Genomic DNA, 20,904 nt, shown 5'->3' with positions numbered 1-20,904 from the left:
CCCCAGCACCCCAGTAAGCACTTAACAAATCCCTGATCCATCCATTGATACCCTGATGATGCTGTGAGAAGTTTTGCAAAAACTTTCATTTTTGAAAAATTCAGCCATAAGGCACATCACAATGTACATACATCATGTAATGACTGTATATTTGAATTATATTTCATGTTTCTTCCATCTTGTCGGGTTTAAGCATATAATGACACAAGTTATTACATGATAATAGATAATACAATCTAAAAGTAACATTATATGAGGTATGAGGCATTTGCAGTGAATTAGTTAATTGACAAATTTTTGCAGTCTAAATGATATAAAATAAATAAATAAACATACAAATAAATAAAAATAACACACAGTACAACACTTTTAATGACCTGTTGTTACACATGGACAATCACAGATGCAAATGATTTACGACTGTAAAAGCTAAGCAGCAGAAGGGACTATTTACACAAATGTTTAAAATAAACTTAGCTGTTGTTTGTCTCTTTATTGTTTCCTGTTGTTCTCAGTCAGCGTTACTGTATGTGTAACCCAGACGTGGTGCAGCAGTTCCACAATCCTGACACAATCTTCATCCTTGCATTTGCCATCATCCTCCTGAACACGGACATGTACAGTCCCAACATCAAACCTGACCGTAAGATGATGCTGGAAGACTTCATCCGCAACCTAAGAGGTGAGACATAAGGAAATGAGGAAAATGTCTTAAAACAAGCAAATTCATTCAAATTGATCAAGGGTCGACCAAATACAAGTCTATTCTTAAAAGTATATTAAAAAAACTGCACTTGAAGATATTATAATATTAATGAAGGCCACTTAAGTGTGCACTAAGCGAAATACAGTTAATACACATTTTGACTATAATGCATTTTTAATTAATTACAATTGACAATTAAGTATAAGAAAGTATGACATTCATTCACTCTTAATGTCAAGGTTAATGTTCTGTGTTATTGTGGTTTTGTGGATTAAAGACTGTTTATATTGTCATTCTGAGTAATTTGTACCATAATAGTGACAGTTGAACCCACCCTCACAGTGAATATAGTCAAATGGATTGCCGATCGCAACATGGATGATCTCTAGAGGAATATGCAGAGGAGATCCTGGACTTGTACCATGAAGCATGCTGGCATGACAAGGCTCCCAAGTACATCTTTTGGAGCGGATTGGACGACATCATAGGCCAGATGCTGCTTGTGGAGGAGGACCCCTTTCCACTTGTTGACTTCATAAGCTATTCCCTGTGAGTGTGTGGATCCTCACAGTGGCAGTCGTTGAGGAAGAGAATCAACTCCGACTCCCTAGAGCCTGTACCATCGCCAGCAGCCGTCTCCCTGCTTGAGCCTGTACCATCCCCAGAAGCCGTCTCCCTGCTTGCTCCAGGCCAGAAGCCTCATCTTCCCAGCCCAGAGAGCCCTGGAACTACTGGAAGATCTTCCCCCAAGGATCCAGTGATGACACCTGAGCCTCCCACAGAACCAGAGACTGAGCCTGCCATGGAACAAAAGCTTGAGCCACCTCCAGCCACAGAGCAAGAGCTAGCCACCGCGTCCATCCCGGAGCTAGAGCCATTTGCCACATCCATTCCAACAAGGCTGGAAGCCACCGTTAGGTCCACCCCAGAGTCGGTGCCATTGGGACAATCCACACCTGAGCCAGTGGATGAGCACTGGCTCATTGACTTTGAGACAGAGCCAGCTTCCACCCTTATCCCTGCTCCTGAATACGATATTCCTTAGCCGTCCACTAGAAATTTAATCTGGAATCACCTGCCCTGCTGGGGACTCGGAGCTCCTCAGCTTCATTTGCACAGCTATCACTCCAGCTCTGCCTCGTGCCCCTTCACCACCAGCATGCTCTGTGAGGCGGATCCCCAGGCTACACCTCAGTACTTCAAGCCCATATCTCCACCTCGACCTGTCAGCCCTTCTGCTCCTCCTTGGCTCTATGTTCCCTCAGCTCAGCCATGGTCCACCATCTCTCGGGCTCCATTCCTCCTTGGTCACTTGCCCTGGTTTTGCCACAAACTTCCGGGCCTCCAGCTGTGCCTCAGCCATCCACCCTTTCGCAATACATGTGTTGTATTGCACCATAACAGTGACACTTAGTATATTCTTTTAGTATATTAATTCCGTAATAAGTACTCTTTTTAAAAGTATGTTAAAGTGTACTTTTTCACAAGTGTCATTTCTCATGCATTTTTGCATGCAATGTACTTTTGCATTTTTCCTGCCTTTCCTTTTGTAAATGCAAATTGTTGTTTTCCAATTGGTATAAAGCATATACACACAAACGCTTACACTTTCATTTCATCATAAGTTGGGTCAGGATCATTTCACATGACTAACTGAGTGGGCGAAACCTAATTAAGCATCAAAATATAATGCTATTGAAAGTGCCCTATGGCACATTAATTTAATGAAAACCGCCCAGTGACATCAGCGCTCTGTTAATCTCACAGTGTAGACTTTAATTTTCCATTACTCTGTGACACAAAAAATCTCTGTACATTAGCAGATCTCACTTGGTCTCCCTGTATTGCTTTTTTCCCTATAAACTCCAAAAACTTTTACCACTTGATCCACTCTGCTGCCAATCCCACAATCCCACACATCACTCAGCCCTCTCCCGTAGGGTAAGGAAAAAAATATATATTTCGAATTCAACTTCTTCATCTATCTCCTCATCTGATTTTGCATAACATCCCCTGATGTTTTCGCGACTCCTCAAGTCTCCCTATAATTTCATTAGGCAAATCTGTTTTGCTGCATATTATGTTTATAATGCAGATCTAGCCTAGTAGTTAGATAAACCACTTTCTCTTCAGACAAATTCATACAATTGAAAATGCATATACATTTTTACGCAGTTTTCAAAAAACCTTGACTATTCTATTAAACTCAGTGTAAACAAATCAATACATATTCTCGATGTGCCCAGATCTAGGCAAAAAAAAAAAAAAACAGAGGTGACAGAGCGTTTGCAGTGGCTGCTCCTAATTTTGGAATAGTCTGCCAATTTTTGTAAGGAAAGCGCAGACTATTGAAATATTCAAGTCCTTGCTTAAGCATTATTATGCTTTGGCCTTCAATTCTAGCTGAGCTCTGATATCTTGACCTGCGGGTCATTTCTGTTTGTACTTTGTGTGATATTGTCTGTTTAATAATTTGTTTTGTTTCTTTGTTGGATCTTGTAAAGCACTTTGGTCAATTACGATTGTTTTAAATGTGCTATATAAATAAAATTGAACTGAAACTGAACTGAACATATTAACAAAAGTTTAATAGAACTTAAACTCTGTTGACAGAACATGTGGCACATAATGCAGATAAGGCGATGAAAAACACCACAGGAATGTTGTGGACAAAGAATGGTATATTACACAGAAATATAATTAGATGTGCCTAAAAGATGTGTTTATTTTGTTGTTTGTTAAAGGCTGTTGCCTAATGGCAGGATATATAATATTATGTAAAAATGTATATTTTTCTGTTAATTTATACTTTTCCATACTTTTTGTGTTTTATATAATCGAATTTGATATACTTTGTGTGTTTTTACTTAGGGGTTGATGACGGTGCAGATATTCCACGGGACATGGTTGTGGGAATATATGAGCGTATTCAGCTGAGGGAATTACGATCGAATGAAGACCACGTCACTTATGTCACCAAGGTGGAGCAAAGCATTGTGGGAATGAAAACGGTAAGTTTTCAGTTTGGGCTTTGCTTTGCAGGAAATATCCGTATCAGACTGCATCCAAATATTTTCTACATGTCACTTGAATTTTTCACCATTGCTCCAACATAACTGAATATTACAAGTTATTATTTTGATACGCATACAGTATACTACCCTGGGACCATATTAAAATATGATAGGTGTCCTGCTGTTTCACCTTTACCATCTCTAAATGTTGCATGCATGGAGTGGCTTTAATTCATTGGGCAGCTGGTGATTCATTGCAGCTCATGCCTGTAGCATTGCTGCCATTCCTCATTACTGCAACAGAAGAACTGTGGCATTGAATAACCTCACAGGTTTTTTTTCCTTCATTACCTTACTTCACATTCACTCCTCACTGTGTTTCCACTAAGCTGTTTCCCAAATGCGACATGCAAAAATTAACCAATATTATTTTGCCAGTAGAAACATCTTAATCATGCAAATTTTACTTGAGAAGGAAAATGATATATTATGATTGTAGAGCATACTTTGATATTTTAGAGTTAATTATTTGCCTGTTTTTACTTTTTCGTTCTAAAATGTGTCTGATTTATGCTTAAAAACAAAAATTTAAAGGAAGATATTATTTGCTAGTGGGGTAAGAAAAAATAAACTATTCTCTGAAAACACTTCTTAATATCTTATACAGCTTTGCCCCTCAAGTTAATGTATGTTGTTTAAGGATGTTTTCCTCCCGGAGGAGGGAGGAGCCAAGGTGGGGACGAAGGCGAGAGTAGCTAGGGCAGATACGTAGGCAGGAGTAACCATGGCGGAGATGAAGATAGGAGGAGCCAAGGAGTAACGCCCAGCAGGAGAATCAGGATGCAGGCCCACTTAGAGGAAGTACCAGGCGGGACCAGAGGGACAACTTACTGAGACTGAGCTGGTGGTGTTGGAGACCCAGGCGGAGCTGAAGAGCTGGAGAGACAAGTCAACATCGAAGGATCTTGAGAACAGGGCAGAGCCGCAGAGACGAGCGGCCAAGGTGGAGCCAAAGTGACCGCTGCCTAAGGTGAAGCCGGAGGGAAGAAGGAGCCTGACCCAGCCAAAGGGGTGGACGGACGAGTCGCAGATGAAGGGCGACGACTGACCAAGCTGGAGCCGAGGGGGCAAGGAGCCAAGGTGGAGCTGATGGTGCGAGGTAAATTGATGGGTTTGGAGGTTCTAGGCGGAGCCAGAGGGTTGACACTCCAGGGCATAGCTGGCGAACTGGAAACCCCAGGCTGGTCCAGGATATTAGATACAGACAGTTTAGGTGGATCCAAAGGGCTGGAAGGAGCCAGCAAAGACAGGGACAAAGAACTGGGTAGCCCAGACAGGGGTTTACAAAACAGCCTCGTTGACCAATACAGGGCAGGTAAAGTTTTAAAGCAGGCTCCTTGGTTGACACGGGACAGACAGATACTTCAGGAATGGCCCTCTTGGCCGACACGGGACAAGCAGGTAATTCAGTAATGGCCTCCTTGGCTCACGCACCTGGTCAGACATGTTTTCGGGCTCATGCTCCAGGATGATCATGGGCTCAGGCAGTGGTGCTGGCATGGTGGCAGGTTCATGCTCCATGTCTGCGTTGGGCTCAAGCTTGAATTCTGCTGGGGGTGTGGCTGAAGGCACGATGTGTACGGTGTGGACTGTGGCTTTGTGATCCTCCTCCATCTCACCAATGGTAAAGGGGAATCTGCAATGAAACCAGACCCAGTCCATGGCCGTCTCCGGGCAGGCTTGCTTTAGTCCGCGGATTCACACCTGCCCAGAAAAGAGGCTGGCGTCATCATAGTGGATGAGATGTTGCAGATCCAAAAACCTCCACATGTGTTCCTTGAAGGACAGAGCCCGCTGTGAGAGGAGGAGGATCTTTACTGCCGCTAGATCCACTGTGCTGGGTCTGTTCTTCTGTCACACTCACGGTTGATGCAAAGAAATAAAAGAGCTGGATCTAAACACAGGCAATTGATTTTTAATTCGATTGATACTAAGACTTGGCAAAGCATGAACAGAACAACAGACAATGAACTGAAAGAAACACGGGGCTTAAATATCCAAACAAGATAATCAACTAAACAATCAACAGGTGTCCAATGTGATCAATCAAATGAAAAACAATGGAAACAAACTCAACCACATGAAACGGAACCAAAACACGTGCTTAACCCACACAAAACAAACACAAGAACAGATCATCCGTGATAATCATCCTCATTATTTCTGCCCTATTCATCAGTACTGTCTCAAAGATAAAAAGCTATTTCTCTATAGGTCATTTAAATCACTCTTTCTCTTTGTTCAGATTTATCTATTTTTTCCACACAGATTTATGAGCACACCTGCCGCTGTCATTAAAAAAAGCCTTTTAATGGCTTTATTGTTTTGTTCTCATAATGTCTGGTAGACCCAGAAATGGGTGCAATAATGCAGTGTGTGTAGTAAGATTAAGTGATCAACTAGAATGAGGATTTTGTTCTCAGAAAACATTAAAATGCTGTAATTGTAGATCTTTCTCTTTGTTTTGAATCAGTAACATGTATGGCACTTTACCACATGTGTGTTTTAAATAATGTTTAGTTCTTTACTGGGTTTGCTGCTGATGTTGCTCAGGGCTGCATTTCCCAAAAGCATTGTAAACCTAAGTAGATTGTAAAGACCATAGGTTCTGGACCATTGGTTTTCCAAAATATAGTGAGAAGCCTACCTGGACAGCAATTTTAGGCATCACATGTGCCATTGCGACAAAAATTAAATTAAATAAATAACTAAAATTCAACATTTGACTGCTCAAGAGAAATGTTGACTGTAAAATCATGCCCTAATGCTCATCATCATAGTCATTGTATGGCAACTGCTCATTTGAAACCTTTTTACTAGATGTTGTTAATTCTGGCAAACATATTCATATAGTATTTAAGCCAAGGCAATGTAGAATGAAATCTTCTGTTGCTAGTCACTCTCTCTCAAGGTTCTGCTATTGAAGATGTTCTCCATTTGCTGCAATGCAGTCTTTCTCTAGTGCTTAGCAACTTAGCGATCATAGAAATCAAGGACTTTTATTTATTGAAATCATTTCACATTCACCAACAGCACAACTCTAACTGGCTTAAAAAATTTGTTTCATTCTCTCATAGCCGGTAGTCATATGTATTCACCTTACACTGAAAAGCAAACAGAAAACAAAAACTGATTTAAATAAGACATTTGTATTTAGCTTGTGATAATCTTCTTATGTGTCATACATTTATACTTCACTAGGCTTTTTTATTGTATTGTCGTAGCTAATTTGATTTCTGCCGCAGTTTGCGCAGAATTTAACTGACCCAAATGTTCGTGTTCGTGTGGAAATCGAGTTCTGTCTGTAATCATACCCTTACTTCTTCTTAGAGTTGATACAAATGTTGCTGACACTCTCTGGTCTCTCTCTTCCCCTCACATCTTATTCATCACCTCTCTCTTCTTTTCCCAACCTCTCCACGGTTGGGCTTTTCTGGTTTTGCTTTCATTGGGGTTTTTGCAGGTCATGTCCCAAGTTTGCAGAAGGGCAAATGTGGAGCATACCTGCTGATTCTGATGTTGTCCTAGAACTTTTATTGCTTGCTAGGGTTTGAAAGTGCATCAAATGCAATGTCACTGTTTTTCGCCAGGAGGGCCTAAATAACATTTATATAATATTCATGATTAATGTGGTCCACATTTACACAGAATAACAAACCCTGCCTACAAAGGCATCACTGGCATATCCCCACTATTCCAGAAAGTTCCAGAAACTAAATTATGCTTATTTATAAAATCTTATATCTAATTATATTTTACAATTTCACCCAGGGTCTGTTTGCTCTTTACTTTAATGCTTATTAGACCAACCTTTTTTGTTGTTTGCTTAGCATAATGCTAATAACTTTTCTTGCTTATCTCTTTTCCATTGATTAGCTTAGCAATATGAAAACTCCACTAGAAAATCATTTGAAAATCAACCCTCCCACTTGAGGTTTTTAAAATTACTTTTATTTATTTATTTATTTATTTGTTTGTTTCAGACTTTGGGTTCTGCCATGTAGCAAGATAGTAAGGTAGCTCATTGGAACACAGCTATTGAAAAACAGCTAATATGTTTGCTAAACTACAAAGTTCTGTCATGAAACTCTAGATGGTGCAGGCTGATATGTCATTAACTCAATTACATCATTCTCTATAGGGCACAGCTGATTGGTTCCTGCTATATCAGTAGCCAATGAGCTCGCTGCTCAACCTTTAAATACTTGGTTAGCATTTGCCTGTATAAACCCTCCTCCTTCCCCAGATCCACCTGTATAGATCTGCTACGGGTATTATTTACACTCTTACACTTGTTATTATTGCAAACTGTTTAATGTACAACAACACTGATGTGAAAATGACAGGCCTATATGTCACTATTTATGAGTATAAATAGCCTCTAACTATATTCACTTAGTGTAAATAGCATATCGCTAAGAAAATGCTGCTATTTTCACTTAGTCTAAATAGCCGCTGCCATTAAAATAATGTGTGCTGAGAAATAGATATCAGCATTATTTAATGGTTCTCAATGAGGGAAACACCACAGGGCCTCAGCATGATTTAAGAGTACTTAAATTAATACATTATTATTAATTATTAAAAAAAAAGAAGATATATCTTGAGTCTTTGAGTCAAAAAGGGTGAGATTAAGAACCACTGATTTAGATGTAATTTGATATAACAAATGAAGAAATGTCACTCAAGATGTATCTTTTCTTTTAGTGAAGTCATTTTACATGTGTCCACTCTCAGGTCCTGTCGGTGCCACACAGAAGACTGGTGTGCTGCAGTCGACTGTTTGAAGTGACTGACATCAACAAAGCCCAAAAGCAAGCTGCTCACCAGAGAGAGGTCTTCCTCTTCAACGACCTACTTGTGGTAACTTCAAGACACATTTCATTATGTAGAATTTTTAATTTTGTCATTTCTTGTCCCTATCTGATGTTGATCGCTGTTAATCATGACAAGAAAAAAGAGAGGATGACAAAATACAAGACATGCATTTTCCATATATTTATGGTCTACTACATTTGCGTTCACAATTACAATGGAATTCTATATCCAACTTTATGCAATGTACTTGATCTTCCATCAACTCTCCCACAACTCCTCAAATTATTTGGTCAAAGCCACAAAGTACAGCCCTTGAAATTAATCAAAGATTAAATGTCTGTTGTAATTAATGGAGGGCATTAGACTGACTGAAAGGCTATCCCAGCAATGTATTAAACTATTCTCATAATTACAAGAGCTCATTTTAATCTGGCCATAAAAAAGGGAAGAGAAAACCACAAAACACATTTTCCCATTACAATCATGGGTGAAACTGGGGGAAATCAGGCTTTTTCAAAAATACAGATGACCTTTGCAAAATGAAACTCTCTCTATACAATTTATGTGAAATGGAAAACTGAGAAATATAAAAGGAGATATATAAAATCCAAATATCCAGTCAATCAGGCCATTATACATTATTAAGTTTTGCGGCAATATTGATTTTCATAACTGCTTTTCTAACTTTGCTCAGATAAGCTTTGGCTTTAATTGTGTTGAGATATGAGTTGGCTCAGTGATTATTCTTCTCCTTCAAGAGGGTCTCCTGTCACTCTAAGATTTGTGGCAGAATGAAATATAGGTTCAATATGGTGGTATTGTGAGTAAACCAGTAGGGAGTCTGGTAAGTAGACTCTTAACACTACACTAATCTGTGTGGCCTTCTATTTCTCACATGCACTCAAACACTTACAATCGTAACACTGACAGACCGTTAGATAGCAGGGTTAATGACTATTCAGAATTTAAGAGAGCATGTCAGTTGAGAATTAAATTCCTGGATTTGAATTGAATTTGAATTAAGCTAGTAAACATGATGAATAATTTTAATGTGATGAAGTAGAAATAAAGTCTGTCAAATTCATATAACTAATTTGGTAACACTTTAGTTTAGGGTCCAATTTTCACTGATCTAGTTGTTTAATAACATGCATATTACTAAGATATTGGCGTTTTATTATTACTTATAAAGCTCATATAAGGGCCTTTCGCATCTGGTAGTTCTAGGAACTTAGTTCTAGGCACCAGGGTGGTTCCCTGAGAACTAATGGTTCCCTTAGGATCGTTTTCCTGGTTGCATTCGCACCGCCAGTGGGAACTCTGAAGTCACGTCAGCTTGTTGTTGTGACCTTTATTTTGACGGTGCTGAGAACTCCAGAGCCTGAGCACACAGTCTCCGTGTTCATTAGTTTATGATCGGTCTAACAGTCCTATCTAATACGTTATTGGATAGAACTGTTATACATAGAAAGTAGACAGTATATGAAAAGGTATTAGTGTATGCCGTGTGGTTGATGTCCAGTGTTGCTAGCTGAATAGAAATACATAATCATGTTTGGATTGGTCCCCTCAAAGGTGCGTTGGATTTTCTCCTCAGCGTAAAGGTTAAGAGGCTCATCTCTCACTGTTTTCCATGTTCATAGAGTTAGTTTCTGGAGTAAATATACAGGCTGTAATCTGTGTGTATACATAGCTTTTTTTTTAAATGGTGCTGGTGTTTCGTGTGCGTTCGGCCAATCAGCGTACACTAACGTCACTGGTAGTTCCTATTGTGCTGGGTTAGACCCTAATCTGAAGTAGGGGCTAAATTAGTTCCTCCAAAAGGAGTTTCTAGAACTAAAATAGTTCCTAGTTCCTGCGGTGCGAACACGCCAAAATCCGGGTTCTTCCGCCAATAGTTCTAGGAACTATGAAAAGGTTCCTCTGGTGCGAAAGCCCCTATGAAGGCCTTATTCTGCATGACCATATTCTACATCCCTTAATCCTACCTAATACCTAAACTTAACAACTACATTACTAAATATTAATAAGCAGTAATTAGGAGTTTATTGAGGCAAAAGTTGTAGTTAATAATTAGTTAATAGTGAGAATTCAACCCTAAACTAAAGTGTGACCACTAATTTTAACTCGAAAGATAAATCAAGCGTAGTGTCAGTTCTGAAAGGTCACGTTAGTCAAGCTCGCATCAGCTGACTCTCAGCTGATCCACGTCTATGTATAGGAATATGACGCCTATCACTGTATACATATATAAGCTCCTTCAGTATTATCAGCAGCTATCGCGTTTCTCAGGAGCTAATTACCCTCCTCCATCCCCAGCTCCTCCTCTCGTCAAGTCAGGATTTGGCATTCTGATTCCCTTGAATCAGAATAAATTTTCAAATTATGTTGTACTTTAAAATCTTGAATTAATGATATCTGCATACATTCCTGTTGGTTCTGTTCTGTTTACCCTAAGGGTGGTTATTGCTGCTCTCTCTGCTCTTATCCATGTTAGGCTGCATGGATGCGCAGGGAGTTCTCGCCCAGAACGGAACCATACCGCCAATCCAAACTGTATGCTAATTGTCAATCGTATTTGACGATAGTGCTCCTGACAGAAATGTGTTTTTCTTGAGGAGCAGTATTTGTGTGGTGTGCTGTTTATAGCGCGTTCTAAAGCACTTATGAGGTATTTGTCAGTTAACAAACTGCCTTAGGGCCTGTTCACATATCGCGTCTTTTGCGCGCTCAAGTTCGTTATTTCAAATGTAGGCGCGCGGAATGCGCGCTCATAATGGAAGCGACACGGTCGCGATGCGACGCCACTCGTTTTTTCCAAGTGCGTCCGCGTCGCATCGAGATAAAAACATCTCAACTTTTCAGAATGCCGCAAGCGCACCATAAGCGCACCGTAGGTCACGTGACAAGAACCAACCGGAGCGCAACTGCCCTAGCGCTTTGGAAAAAGGAGAACGCGGCGAGCCCAGCGTTTTCTACGCGTTTTTAGGTGCTATATGTGAATGGCGCTTTCCAAAAGCGCTAGGGCGGTTGCGCTCTGGTTGGTTTTTGTCACGTGACCTACGGTGCGCTTATGGTGCAGTAGCAAGGCAGCTCACTAAGTTTTGGAACAAAGCTTGTGTTTACCATTCTTAAGGCCCTGATATACTCACAGCGAAGTTCTTTTTCGTTCTTTGTTTAGAGGTAAAACGAAGTTAGAAATACGTGGCCAGCATCGTGTTGAACATCCGACGCCTTCCACGCTGATGTAAGCGACGTTTAGATTAATATGTAAATATATAGTGTGTGCTTTCCTCTCAATAACAAAATTAACACAACAAAATTGAGAAAACAGCAAGCATTTTTATTTCATTTTCTACTATAAAGCAGCTCTCCATTGTGTTCATGTTTCCACTCGCTGAAGTCTGACCTATTCGGGCTCAACAGCAGAAATGAACTGGAAAAGATTTCAACGTGAAAGAAGGCGGAGCCTCCTAACTATTATGTAATCGCCACGGGCCAATGGCAGTCCAAAGGATTTTACCAGCCGGAGCGTCATTTTCCAAAAAGAAATCCCAAAACGAACTCCAAACAAAGTTCATTTTGGCCTGATTTTGTTCGAAATCACTTCGCAATCAGTTCGTTCATTGATTTCACTTGAAGTATATCAGGGCCTTATACTCTTTTTGATAGTGAACCTAATTAACAACACTATCTGTTTCCTTCACAGATATTGAAATTGTGTCCAAAGAAGAAGAGTTCTGCTGCCTACACCTTCTGCAAGGCCACGGGGTTACTGGGCATGCAGTTCCACCTGTTTGAGAATGAATGTAAGATCCTACAGCTCATGTGGTAAATCCAGCCAGGCTCATTGGTAAACCGTGCCTCTACCTACATTTTTGCAAAACTACAAAAATGTACCTATACATAAAATTCACTGCAGTTTCCAGCTGAAATTAGCACCAGTGACGCAGTAAAACAACAACTTTGATTCATTTTCACATAAATTATGGTTACATGGCAGATTTAAGACTTATTTTCGTGTGGTTCCCACAATATTATATGACATCAAAACACTTTTACTATAGTGCATGCTTTGTAAACTAATATATTCTGACATTTGCATCAAAAAACCAGCTCCACACAGTGTGTATGACTTTTCTGATGTAGTAAACTTGCTCGAAAGCTCACCTGGTACAGCTTTGCACGTGTTTAAGTCCCTTTAAACACGAATCACAATAAAACAGCTCAAAGACTTAAGCTTGTAGAAGCAAGCTAAATGGCATTGCTGCTTCATCAAATGTGTTTGTTAATCTCACATTTGCTTATGTTAACAGTAACGGTAATGCACATGGTACGTTTTTTTTTTTCAAATGTTATAGAGCATTTACCTTTTGGTGTCACTCACCATACGTTTCATTTCCGAACTGCCATGGTATGTACAACAACCAACATAATAAAAGGTTGTCAGATTCATGTTCATCTGTTTCGTATAAAGCTAAATACAATTTTAGTGAAACTCACTGGACATTCATGTCAACTTTCACTCAAAATGTTAAACTAATAACGCAATGTATTATATCATACTATATAATTATAATATAGTAGATAATATCATATGTAGTAAGCATAATATATCAAAAGATATGGAAAACCGTCCAAACTCACCGGAACTCTCAGACTTTTGGACCCCATTGGACCCTTTGTCTCAACAATTTTCAGATTCAGAGAATATTGTTATAAAATCAAAATTCAATTTAAAAGCATTTTTTCCCCCTCAGGTTTAGAATTGTGTTGGAGAGTTTGTGTTGGAGAGTTTTTTTTAGCTTTGTAGGGCAGTGTAAGTAACCTGGTCACTATGGAGTGAAGAAAAACTTCATGCAAGATCCAGACAATTATGTGCCTTTCAAAACGCCCACTTCACTGATTTACTTCCAACAAAAAGAATACCACATGATAAATGAAGATGACAGGCACCCTCTTATTTTCCAATTAAGGTGGCCACAAGCATTTCTGTCTTCCTCCCACTCTTTTGCTTTCTCTCACACACACACAAACATGCATGGCAGCTGGGCTGTAATTAAGCGAGATGAGAGTGTTATGGCTAACACTCATATTTCGCCCCTCTCGAATCTGTAATGATTGACTGAACAGACTGGACGTGATAGGAGAGACACAAAAATGAGTAAATCAACAAGTAAACAAACATGTTTTCAGCCACAACCTCAGACAATAATATACACAGAATGAGTGGCCAGTCACTGTAGTGATGGAGTTTATAAGGTTTATAAGTGCTAAAAGTGCAAGAAATCCGAAATGATATTATAAAGGTGTTATACATGCGTTATAATGGTATTTCTTAACCTGCAATGACAAAAGAAGTTTCCAAGCCAGTCAGAACATATCGGATGCTTAACAAAACATCATCCTGGCATCTTTAATCAACTGATGGTTATGCTAACATCACTTGGGTTGTGTGGGCTTTTTGTCAATATTATCTAATATAGCCAACTAACTATTTAGGTAAGGTTTAGGGTTACAGTTGTAGGCAATTCTTTCTAAAATCTTGCCAATTTCATGATGAAGGTTGTGTAAATAATTATAATAACCAATAACAATTGATTTAAAAAAGAAGCATTACCCCCATGCACTGAAAAAAAAAAACAGTTGCTGCCTTAAATTTTTATTAAGTCATTTCAACTTAAATTGCATTAAATTGGCTTGAAAAATGAGTTGAATCTTGTATAACTTATACAGTGAACTTGGAAATTAGTTAACTTATTTTGATGAGCTAAAGCAATGTAAAACATGATATTATAACTTATTGATCATATATATACACTCACCGGCCACTTTATTAGGTACACCTGTCCAACTGCTCGTTAACACTTAATTTCTAAGCAGCCAATCACATGGCGGCAACTCAGTGCATTTAGGCATGTAGACATGGTCAAGACAATCTCCTGCAGTTCAAACCGAGCATCAGTATGGGGAAGAAAGGTGATTTGAGTGACTTTGAACGTGGCATGATTGTTGGTGCCAGAAAGGCTGGTCTGAGTATTTCAGAAACTGCTAATCTACTGGGATTTTCACGCACAACCATCTCTAGGGTTTACAGAGAATGGTCCGAAAAAGAAAAAACATCCAGTGAGCGGCAGTTCTGTGGGCGGAAATGCCTTGTTGATGCCAGAGGTCAGAGGAGAATGGCCAGACTGGTTCGAGCTGATAGAAGGGCAACAGTGACTGAAATAACCACTCGTTACAACCGAGGTATGCAGCAAAGCATTTGTGAAGCCACAACACGCACAACCTTGAGGCGGATGGGCTACAACAGCAGAAGACTCCACCGGGTACCACTCATCTCCACTACAAATAGGAAAAAGAGGCTACAATTTGCAAGAGCTCACCAAAATTGAACAGTTGAAGACTGGAAAAATGTTGCCTGGTCTGATGAGTCTCGATTTCTGTTGAGACATTCAGATGTTAGAGTCAGAATTTGGCGTAAACAGAATGAGAACATGGAACCATCATGCCTTGTTACCACTGTGCAGGCTGGTGGTGGTGGTGTAATGGTGTGGGGGATGTTTTCCTGGCACACTTTAGGCCCCTTAGTGCCAATTGGGCATCGTTTAAATGCCACGGCCTACCTGAGCATTGTTTCTGACCATGTCCATCCCTTTATGGCCACCATGTACCCATCCTCTGATGGCTACTTCCACCATGTCACAAAGCTCTAATCATTTCAAATTGGTTTCTTGAACATGACAATGAGTTCACTGTACTAAAATGGCCTCCACAGTCACCAGATCTCAACCCAATAGAGCATCTTTGGGATGTGGTGGAACGGGAGATTCGCATCATGGATGTGCAGCCGACAAATCTGCGGCAACTGTGTGATGCCATCATGTCAATATGGACCAAACTCCCTGAGGAATGCTTCCAGCACCTTGTTGAATCTATGCCACGAAGAATTGAGGCAGTTCTGAAGGCAAAAGGGGGTCCAACCCGTTACTAGCATGGGGTACCTAATAAAGTGGCCGGTGAGTGTATATTTACAGTGTGAATATGTTGAGTTGCTCTCAAGGGTAAACGTGACGTTTCCAAATCCTGGTCAAAAAAACTCCTCAAAAGTGGGTCCCTATGGCTAATTTTTTGTGTTTTGGTTCTCAGATGAGAGAAGGAATTAGGGAATAGTTCAATCCTGTCATTATTCACTCACCTTCTCGTCAGTTTAAAATTCTCAAATCTATGACTTTCTGTCTTGCGTGAGACATAAAAGTAATTTTTTTTAAAGAATATTCAAACTGTTCTTCATAGTGACCATATCTTTTTTTTAAGTTCCAAAAAGTGCAAAAACGCACCAAAAACATATCCTAAAAGGATAAAACACACAAGTGCTATTTCTATTTTACTGTCTGTGACGTCATTGACATTGATATAGCATTTTTGAATTCTAGATGTGACCTTTAGCGGAGACTAAGATTTTCAGTGAATAACAGCCTAAATTGTTGCTAATATAATGCCTCTATTTTGTCTCATTGTTTTTCAGTCTATCCTCACGCCATCACTATTGTGTCTCCATGTTCGGGTTCTGATAAGAAGCAGGTGTTGAATTTCTGTGCTCAGAGCGCAGAGGAGCTCCTCAAGTTCGTAGAGGACCTGAAGGAGTCCATCGCCGAGGTGTCAGAGATGGAACAGATACGTATTGAATGTGAGTGGGCCGTGTGTGAAAATACCAAGTGCATGTGTGCGAGAGAATTTTAATGTGTACCTCATTCCACATCATTTTGGGCCTTTTTAGGAAAAGTCGTTACATTTCTAAGCAAATGGTTTCCCTTTGACTGACAAAACCCTTTTCTTTATAGACAGACTTACCTTGAAGGAAGGACCCTGAGCCCTAGGCACCAGAGTATCATAGACTTGTGGGTGGGCTCTTTTGACTGGGGCTATTAATCAATCAAGTGAATAGATACTTTTTCATTTTTTTCTTGTTTCGTGATGTGAATCAGCAGTCTTCTCTTGAATACTGCACAGTGTTCCCATGGTAACACTGGATAAAGCTGTCCATTTGCTGGGTTAACAGAAGAAACCCAGTTGTTTGCAGCCAGCAGCAGTGAAACAGATGCTGAGACACTTATGATTAATAAAACTAAATGTCCTGAAGAAAATGTGAGTGGCTCTTGCCCATGCAAATCTCTCCACCACAAGGCTAGGGGGTTGTAGGTGATTTGGAATAATTAAGATTGTTTAAATGTTTTTGATAGAAGGCTCACCAAGGCTGAATTTATTTGATAAAAAATATAGCAAAAAAAGGTAATCAAAAACATTTAAATAACTGTTTTCTATTTTAAAACATTTTAACATTTATGTAGTTATTTCTGTGATGGCAAAGCTGAATTTTCAGCATCATTACTCCAGTCTTCAGTGTCACATGAACTCTCAGTAAGTCAGTATTGTTATCTGGCTGTGTTTAGAAACATCGGACAATGAAGGAGAATAAATACAACAGTCTTTACTAAATCCACTGACAGAAACACAGGAGTTAGCTGGAAAATAATATTAACACAGCCACTTAAACATAGACAATGACCCGGCAACAAACTGAACCAAACAGGAAGTATTTATACACAAGGAACATGAGGAAACTAAATGGGAACAGCTGGACGAGAATTAACTGATTAGTAACCGAAACGACAGGAACGAACCAAACAGAGCATAATCGTGACACATATATGGCAAAATGACGTTGATACACACATTTAGCCTATATTTTAAGTAAGAGTGTCTCATTACTTCTGTATGTTTCAACACAAAAAAGTATAAATTGTATACATTAAAAAAATATATTATTTTAGTTTTATATATTATTCCTTATTAATAAAAAGGTCTAATATTATATATTATTTTACATATAATTCCTTAGTTTGGGAACTCAAAGTTTGGTATAAACTTAATATTACAAGTTTTAGCACTTGATATTTTAAGTTTTAAGTTGCGAAAAGGGTTGCAGCAGGTGAAATAAAGAGATGGATTTAAGGCAGCGGTACAGATATAATAATAAGATTCAACGATAACAAAATACTCAGGATTTCTCACAAATAACTTATGAACAGAACAACCATCAAACACACGGACGTGAACGGACCACAAACTGAACAAACACAGGGCATAAGTACAAACTCAAACCAATCAAGGGAACAAGCAACAGGTGTGACTGATAATCAAACAATGAGCAAAGCAAAGAAACTCCAGAAACCAACAAAGAAAACCGAACTAATCATTGACAAAACCCAGCCAACAGAAACAAACACAGAAGATAACCGCAACAGCGGCATATTTATTTATTTATGTATCCTCATTTTGCGGTCTTGGCTCTTCTACTGTTTATTTGTGCTACATTTTTGTAAAAATGCTGTGTATATATTTGCTTTCCCTGTGCATTTGTCCTTTAGGAATCTCCCTGTTTTGATGTTCCATAATAAATGAAAAAAAAATCGTTTGTACATTGTAGTCAGGCTTTCAAATATTCTCTGAAGGAAATAAGGAGGAAAGATAGGGAAGCAGGAACAGAGAAATATATTTTGGTTTCCATGAGGGAGAAAGACAAAAAGAGAAAGAGAGAGAAAGAGAAAGGGGCTGAGTGCCACTGGACATCAAAGCATGTATTCTGCTGAGGCCAGTTGGTTTTTATTACATCCTGTGCTAGAGAGAGCAAGGGTCCATGGAAAGTCTTGTGCTGTTTGTGTATCTGTGTCAGCAGTTTCACTGGGAACAGAGAGATAAGCACCTTTACTCTCTTTCAGGAATATAGTTGTTGTTGAACTGAGAGCTGTCATCTACACAGCTACACATCTTTTCTTTTCCACATAAAGGAACTTCTCTTTACAACCTAAGCATGAATAAATCCACTTGTGCAGTGATACTTTTACTTGTATTTCATGTCTTTGTCTTTATTTTAGCGCAGCACATAAAGGCAACCTTTTGAGGCAGGTAATCTGTTATCCAAATGGGGCTTCATTCTAGAGCTCTTGCTATGCAATAGTTTCTCTCAATCTCACTATTTTCAAATGACAGAAAACTACTAAAATAAACCGAGGTTTCAGGGAGAATATCTCAAAGAATAGTAAGGGGATATATAGTCTTTAATAAATAACTCAGAAGATCACTAAAGATACTTTGGAGATAAACATACATGACACCCTTTTTCAAATAAAAATGGAAAACTTGCAAGTTTTTGTAAACTGTCATGGTTCTGCCTTCTTATCTGTGTATATTCCTAGTGTTGTGGCAGGACCATGACGGACTCATGTTTTGTGTACAAGCGCATGGCCAATTGTCAAGGCCATGTGCTTGTGTTGTCTCGTCTCTTAACCCCGCCCCCTTGTTATCCTGATTCAGTCTTTATTGCTTCACTCGTGTCACCTGTTATGTCTTGATTAGTCTCCTTATTTAATCCCCTTGTGTTTGCTGTCTTGTGTTGGTTCATTGCCAAACGTTACTTGTGAGTATCCTGTGAAAGTCTTGTCATTGAAGGTCTAGTCATTGTTAGTATCAGTGATGGGAAGTTCGGATCATTTTACTGACTCTCTTGTTCGATCTCGTTCATCAAAATGAACGAATCTTTTTTCGAGTCATTTCGTTCATTTAAGGGGCTTTAAATGTTATACTTTTAACAGGCAAATTCCCCGAACACATCAACTTACGCAATCTTGATCATATTCCGAATTAAGAAATCCTTATAATTCAGTCAAATTTTTTTTACAGGGATAATAAATAATTAATTTACATTCCGAGTCTTTCGTTCATTTGACACGTGACAGACGCAATGAACGGATCGTTCATGAACGACTCATCACTAGTTAGTATCTCTTGAAGTGTTGTTTGTTTTCTAGTATTTTGTCAGTGTCGTTGTTAGTCACCAAAGTCCTGTCTTGTTTTGCCCCCTCGTGGGCTTTGTTTTCCCCTTTTTGTCTTTAATAAATTGTGTGAAGAGCATTCAGTCTGCTTTTGGGTTCGTCAATCTGCATCCACGTAACATAAACGATATGTACACTGTAAAAAATTATCGTGATTTTAACGGTAAAAGACTACAGTGCTACAGTGAAAAACTGTTAATTGGTTAACAGAAAGTTTCCTTACTATATACGGTAAATAACTGTGATATACATAATGGTACATTTAATGTAATTTTACTGTAAAATACCGTTAAATTGACCGTTTTTGGAAGTGAAAAAGAACACGTCATTGTATAATTTACAGTGAAAAAATGTAAATTGACATTCCCACAATTCCCTGCGTGACACTTCACATTTAATGTTTTTTTTTTTTTAAATAACTGTTTCTTCATAATTTTCTTAGTTCTTTTTCTAATCAGTTATGTACATTAGGGTTTTATGTTACATTTAATGTTGTTAAATTAATGCTTATTGCATTTTTTAAATTTCAACATGTTAACATGATGGGGTTTAATGTTTGTGTGAATGACACTGTGCAGCTTCTGTATATTAGTGTTAACTTTCTTGTGGAAGAGCTGCTCATGATGAGCTTTGATTGATCATGTGACTCTCATCACTGCTGTGATTGTTGGCTGTCAATGTATTACAATGGAACAAAACAGATATTAATACTTCAAAAGGTCAGTAAATTAACATTATATCAGATAATGAAATACGGTTTATTGCTGTAAAATTATATATGGTTAAAAGTCTGTAAAACCTTAAATGTTGCTACCGTATTTTTAACAGGAAAACTCTGGTAACTCCAGTTTTTTCCTGTAAATTTAACAGATTTTTTTTTTTTTTACAGTGTCGTCGTCTCCATGTAAACCACAAAAATGTGAATTTGTGTCATGTGCATGCGTATTACGTGTTCAGTCTATAGTGTTTCTGTACACATCGCCAACTACTGGCCTGGCATGAATAATACAGCATTTTAGGTTGTTTTCGCAGATCCATGAGAACGGAAATCATTTTGACAATATTGTCGTCTGTTCATCAACATTTTATACAAGTGATACTAATTGGTAACCAAGGTAACTAAGGGTGCGTCTACACGACAACAATATGCTTAAAACGGAGACGTTTTTCCTTTGAGTTTTCCGCGTACAGATGACACCATTGTCAAAACGTTCCCCATTTATACGGATCCGCGAAAACGACTAACAACTCTGTATTCTGCTGCCAGGCCATTAGATGGCGATGAAACACTATAGACTGAACACGTAATGCGCATGTGCACGACGTCATCGTCTTCAGAGATTCGCGTTTTTGTTGTTTGTCGGAGACCGTTTTCAAAAACTTGCACTTTGCAACCCGTTTCCAAAAAGAT

At 38.9% G+C, this 20,904-nt stretch overlaps 1 protein-coding gene across 3 annotated transcripts in view; it reads left to right on the top strand.

The window, feature by feature from the left end:
- The window catches only part of iqsec3a (IQ motif and Sec7 domain ArfGEF 3a), a 156,874-nt gene that overhangs the window by 126,120 nt on the left and 9,850 nt on the right, over positions 1 to 20,904 (top strand). For all 3 annotated transcript variants that reach the window (XM_056260415.1, XM_056260417.1, XM_056260416.1), the window contains 5 exons: positions 516 to 682; positions 3,578 to 3,717; positions 8,518 to 8,643; positions 12,308 to 12,407; positions 16,127 to 16,288. In XM_056260415.1, coding sequence (XP_056116390.1) covers positions 516 to 682; positions 3,578 to 3,717; positions 8,518 to 8,643; positions 12,308 to 12,407; positions 16,127 to 16,288 — 695 coding nt within the window. The remainder of the gene's footprint in view (positions 1 to 515; positions 683 to 3,577; positions 3,718 to 8,517; positions 8,644 to 12,307; positions 12,408 to 16,126; positions 16,289 to 20,904) is intronic.

Source organism: Rhinichthys klamathensis, unplaced genomic scaffold (genome assembly GCF_029890125.1).
Source record: "Rhinichthys klamathensis goyatoka isolate OS25496 unplaced genomic scaffold, OSU_Roscu_1.1 h1tg000176l_1, whole genome shotgun sequence".
NCBI lineage: Eukaryota > Metazoa > Chordata > Actinopteri > Cypriniformes > Leuciscidae > Rhinichthys > Rhinichthys klamathensis.
This window is presented reverse-complemented; position numbering and strand designations above follow the sequence as displayed.